Source organism: Galeopterus variegatus, unplaced genomic scaffold (assembly GCF_000696425.1).
Source record: "Galeopterus variegatus unplaced genomic scaffold, G_variegatus-3.0.2 Scaffold8398, whole genome shotgun sequence".
Taxonomy (NCBI): Eukaryota; Metazoa; Chordata; class Mammalia; order Dermoptera; family Cynocephalidae; genus Galeopterus; species Galeopterus variegatus.
The window spans coordinates 23,034-29,209 of NW_007734509.1; the positions used below are offsets into that span (position 1 = coordinate 23,034).

The window sequence follows — 6,176 nt, forward strand, 5'->3', positions numbered from 1 at the left end:
ATCTTCCTGAAAACACTCCTAGAGTCTACATGATGTCGGTTCTCCATTTCCACCCTTTTTTTTTTTTCACAATTGTCATTTTCCTGCTTGCTTAAAGAAAAAGGCTGGTGGGAGGCATACTGTAGCTTTACAGTAAATTTTAAAACCAAGTGCTGTAAGTCCTCCAGTTTTGTTGTACTTGAAAATCACTTTGGATATTATATGTCATTTTAGAATCAGCTTTTCAATGGCATAAAAGAGCCTGCTGAAATTTTGATTCAGGTTGCAGTGAACCTGTAAAGCAATTTGGGGAGAATTGATAACTTAACAGTATTGACTCTTTCAATTCATGAACATAGTATATCTCTTTATTTATGTTTTTGATTAATTTCATCAGTGTTTGGTGGTTTTCAGCATACAGATCTTGCATGTACTATGAGTATTTTGTTAGATTTATCCCTAAATGCATGTATGTCTTAGAAAATAGAAACAAAGTATAATTTGTTATTTAAAAGTCAAGATTTTCACTACACTATAAATAATATCCGTAGCATCTTTAAACCTCATGCTAAAAAATACTTCTCAACTTGAAAATGTATATAAGAAAGTAAACACTTTTACAAAACTGTTCTAAGAGGGAAATGAGCAAAGAATCTTTTGAAGGCAATGCTACAGGCCAGTGGTGCTCAAAGTATGGTCCTCGCATCAGCAGCATCAGTGACATTTGGGAACTTGTTAGATATGCACATCGTTGGGCCCCATCCTAGACCTACTTAGTCAGAAATTATGGGGATGGAGCCAAGTATCCTGTTTTAATAAGCCCTCCAGGTAATTTTGATGCACACTAAAATTTGAGAATTGTTGCTCCAGACTAATACTGTCCAGTCAAATATAATATGGGCCATGTATGAAATTTGTAATTTTTTAATAGCCATGTTTTTAAAAATACAACAAAGATGAAGTTTAATGATAATACTGTATTTTATTTAGCACAATATGTCTAAACTATCATTTCAACATGTAATCAATAAAAAAATTGAGATATTTTCCATGCTTTTTTTTTTTTAATGTGCGTGCCAAGTCTTCAGTGAGTATTTTACACTTAGAGCGCCTCTCAATTTGGACTGGTCACATTTCACATGCTCAGTAGCCACATGTAGCTAGTGGCTGCCATATTGGATAATGTAGACAATTGTAAACCATTGAAAAGTTTTAATGGGGGTATGTAGTCAGCAGCTTTTCTTCTTCCATACCTGAAATAACACTTATTGAGCACAGAGACTATTTTGCAATTTCATATACATTTATTCTTTTATTTATTCACAACAAACTGTGTAGAAGGTGTTATCTCAATTTTATAGGTAAGAAATCAGAGACTCAAAGGTATTAAATTGTCCAGGGCCATACAACTAGTAAGTGGCACAAGTGTTAGGAGGGATAGAAGAGAACATATTAGAGAAGTGTTTACAAGGTAAAATCTAGAAGTAATTGGTAATTGATTTGATGTGGAAGGCAAGAGGGAGAAAAGAATCAAGGATGATGCTCAGGTTTCTGGTTTGGGTGTCAGAGAATGGATGGCAGTACCAGCAAGTGTACAGATAAAAACATTTTTGAAGGGCAGATTATGAGTTTATTTTTACAGTGTTTAATTTGAGGCTGCAGTTGGTAACACAAGCCTGAAGCTTAGGGAATGGTCTGGACTGGAGTTACAAGTTTGGGGGTCATCAAAGATCACCCAGGAAAAATATACAGAGCATGGACAATTAGGGAATGCAGCACAGGACCCAAGAAAGAGTACTATGGTAGGTGTGAGGACTGGGCAAATGTGCAGTCACAATAGCCAAGAGAAAAGAGAATGTCAAGTAAAAGGCAGTGCACAGCAGTGGGATGCAGCTCCTAATTCCAGTAAGAAAATGGAAAATGTTCAGTATCTGCACAATTAGAAGATCTTTGGTTTGTGAGAACTATTTGTAGTGATGGGGGCAGAAGCCAGGTTGTTGGTATGAATGAGGCATGTGGAGAGAGAAACTGAGTAAAGAATAGTCTTTGCAAAAATTAAAGTGAGGTGGGTAGGAAAGGGCTCAGGTCGTAGCTGATTTGATTTATTAACCTATTATATATGGGAAGGAAGAATGCGTAACAGGCCACAAATAGCGATGACAGTGTATATTGTTGAGTATAATAATAATTCTGATTTGAGCATCGTATATTACATACAACTATTGATATTCAACTCTGATGTACAGTCAACTAAGTTACAATAAAACAACAAAATAAAACCCTATTATATAGGATAATAGGGTAGTATGCAAAGATTGTAGAACGTGAAACCTGTTGAAGGATCTAAGGTCTAATTCTTAGTATCTTAGGTTGGGAAGGGTGCTTGTCATAGAGTTTTACACTTGTTTAATACGGAGAAGTCTTATAATCTGTGGAAAACTTATTTAGTAATATAGCATGTATTTTATATTGATTATTGGATTTTTTTAAATTGCAAAAGAATTAAATATTTATTGGAATAAATTAACAATACAGAGATGATAAAGAAAGAGATAATCTAGTCTCACTCTCCAAGATAAGCAGTGTAAACCATTTAAATTAATCCTCTTTGTTCTGTACTCATAGAGATACATTTTGTGTCTCCAGAGGCTCAGGCTGTTCTGTTATTTCTTTTCATAGGACTTTTCCCATGCTAAACAGCTGTTTGCTGCTTGTTTGGAGTTGGTAACAGAGTTCTCACCAAAACTTCGTCAGGTCATGCTGAATGAGATGTTGCTTTTGGATATTCATACACATGAAGCTGGAATGGGGCAATCAGGAGAGAGACCTCCTTCTGACCTTATTAGTAGGGTGCGAGGATACCTGGAAATGAGGCTTCCTGGTAAGACTGTTTCACAGGGACAAATTTCAGAAATTCAGTACTGAAATAATTGTAGGGGGAAATCTAGAAGACTTGACTTTTTACCATCTATAAAAAAGTTATTTATCTTCTAAAGTAGAATTTGGGTTTGGAGTTCACTTAAAAACATTGGGGAAAATGGAGGAAACTGTTCATTTCCTAGGATTCCCATTACACAGTACCACAAACTGGGTGATTTAAAACAGCAGCACTTTATTCTCTCATAGTTTGGAGGCTAAATGTCTGAAATCAAGGTTTTTGCAGGGCCATGTTCCCTCTGAAGGGTCTGGGAACAATCTTTCCTTGCCTGTGGTGGCTCCTGGCAATCTTTGGCATTCCTTGGCTTGTAGCTGCATCACCCCAGGCTTTGCCTCTGTCTTCTTGTGTCATTCTTCCTTATATATATCTTGTCTTCTTATAAGGACACCAATCATTGGATTTAGGTCTGCCCTAATTTAGTATGCCCTCACTTAACTAATTATATCTGCAAAGACCCTATTTCCAAATAAGGTCACATCTGAGATTCCAGGTGGACATTAATTTTGGGGGGATGCTGCTTAACACACAACAAAAGCTATGTTGCGATTTTAAGATTCCTATTAAAAGAATCAAAATGTCATTGAGTGTACAGGTTGAATTTCTTCATTACTGCCATAAAATTCCCTCAAACTGATTGGCAATGATCCAGGAATTCACTTGTGGCTTTCTTAAGAACAGACTTTGGGTGTCCAATTTTAATTGTAAATATTATTATGAAAAAGGGCTTATCATATAAATTACCATCTATATCATATATAAATGTTTCTTAATTAAGGCAGTTTAATTTTATATATTTTAAGAGTATTTAGAGCAAATAAATCATATTGTAAACTTTAATACTGTGAACAGTAAAAGTGAATTGTAAAGGAAGGTGCTAATGTGCTAAACAGAAGCAACTGTTGGCTTTCTGGGGTCTTCTGAATTAATTTAACTATTACATTCTAGTTTCCAGCAGGAGCTTGTAGTGATGTCACAGTTTTTTAGCTACTGGGTGCATGCTTACTTTTTAAAGGGGGAAAGTTGGTTTTTCATACATGGTTTTTCTAAAATTAAAAACAGGAATTCTAAAACCCTCACATTTGTTGTTCTAAGAGACTTAGGTGCATAATTCATAATTCATAATTTATAGAAGCTCTGTGAAGTAGCTGCTATTTCATTATGCCCATTTTGTAAATCAAGAAACTGAGATACAGAGAAGTTAAGGAATTTGCCCAAAGGCACACAGTAAGAGTGAGACAGAACTATAATTTTAATTTATCAGTCCAACTTCTAAGCCTGTGCTTTTTACTCTTTGAAATGGGTAGAAATGCCTTTAAATAGTTATGGTCTATTAGTACTACCTTTTGGGCTTAGCAGTTTGGAGTTCACTTCACTTTTTCCCCTTTTTTTTGTTTTTGGTGAAGAACTCATAGCTTTGCACATAATTTGTGTAAACTAGCTTATTGAATGTTCAACAATTTGTCCTGTAGCTTATGCTATGTTTAAAATGAGAAGGGCCCAGCATCCTGCTGTAGGGAAAAATAATAAAACAAATAAATAAAATGAGAAGGAAAGGTTAGGTTCTTTCAAATGGGAGGAACAAGAAATGGATTTTTCCCCCACAGGCACGATTCCTGTCTTTGACTTTGGCTACTCCTCAGTTATGGACTGAGTTACCCAAGTTCAGCATAGATTCCTGAATGTGATGCTCTTATAGTTCTGTACTTCAGTGCCACCGTGAGAGTCATGGTGGGGAGGCATGCTCTCTCCTTGGGTCAAGATTAGGGGATGGGGGCTGGCTGGTTAGCTCAGTTAGTTAGAGTGCCACCTTTTAACACCAAGGTCAAGGGTTCTGATCCCTGTCCCGGCCAGTTGCCAAAAACCAAAACAAACAAAATCATTTAAAAAAAAAAAAAGATTAGGGGGTGGGAGGAGTGTCATCTGCCACCTTCACCCCACTCTTTTTTTTTTAGGAAAAATACTGCTCCCTAGTTGTATAAGGGTAATTTTGAATACATGCCCTCTATAGAATGCGGAAAGAGAAGCACTCTTTTATGTGGGTTGAGCTGGCTTTATTATCAGGAACAAGAAGTGATCTTAACTGACAACAGATCCAATCTTTCAGTTATAATAGAAATAACGACTACAATTTAATTATTCTAAGACCAGTTATGTATTTTGGGAGAGACCCCCAAATTTACATACCTTTGTAGCAAAGCATGTTGGCTTTCTGTTCAGACATATGTCCTTGTTATGTTCCTCAGTTTCAACGAAATTGAATGTTAGGCCTACTCTTGCTGTTGAAGCATATGACTCTACCTCCTTTTAATGAATAACTGTATTGCAGGTGCTTAAAGGGAAGTTTAATCTCTAAATCACTGCGTGTTAGGCTATATCAGAACCCCACTCCCTAGATTCTGATTCTCCCTTAAGAACCATTTCTGTAGTGAGCCAGTATTACTAATGGAGAATGCCTGGTGAACAAAGGATGCCTTGGAGCCAAGGCCTGCCTTTGACAAAATATATAAAACTCAATGACACACATGCATTTGGGGAACTAATTTCACTTCTGTCCTCATTCCTTTAGATAATGGTGCAAATAGTGTATTTTAATTTTATTTTGCTGTGTTCTTGTGCATCTTTTTTTGTCACCTCAAATCTCTTTTTTGAAATAAGGTGAGATAATACATAAATTCAGTGGCCAAAGGCACTGTCTTTTTAGAAATATAGGTACTCTGGAAAAGCAGAAGTTTAGTAAATCTCCCCACTTTAACTTTGAACATTGTTTTCTAGGATTCATTGTGGTTTCTTTTTCTTTTTCCTGAAATATGTTAATACTTGAAATTATTGGGCTGGCCCGTGGCTCACTTGGGAGAGTGCAGTGCTGATAACACCAAGGCCATGGGTTTGGATCCCTGTATAGGGATGGCCGGTTGGCTCACTTTGGAGAGCGTGGTGCTGACAACACCAAGTCAAGAGTTGAGATCCCCTTACTGGTCATCTTTTGAAAAAAACCAAAACAAACAAAACCCCCTGAAATTATATACTTTGAGTTACAAAAATTTACAACAAATAGGGTATATTTAATAATTATTTCTAAAGAGATAATGTTCAAAACAAGTCTGAGTTATTTTTCTTAATCCTTTTTATATAAAAGTTTCTGGTACAGTAGATATTTTGTTTTTTTTGTTTGTTTGTTTGTTTGTTTTCCTTTTTGTCTTTTTTTTGTGACCGGCAATGGATCGCAACCCTCAGTGTTGTGCCCGTACCGGACCGGGAC

The 6,176-nt window shown here is 36.2% G+C and overlaps 1 protein-coding gene across 1 annotated transcript in view; it reads left to right on the forward strand.

Moving 5' to 3' along the window:
* Positions 1-1,955: 1,955 nt before the first annotated feature.
* The window catches only part of LOC103608408 (integrator complex subunit 8-like), a 7,492-nt gene continuing 3,271 nt past the window's right edge, over positions 1,956-6,176 (forward strand). The window contains exons 1-2 of the mRNA XM_008592845.1: positions 1,956-1,979; positions 2,659-2,860. Of these exons, the coding sequence (XP_008591067.1) occupies positions 1,956-1,979; positions 2,659-2,860 (226 nt within the window). The remainder of the gene's footprint in view (positions 1,980-2,658; positions 2,861-6,176) is intronic.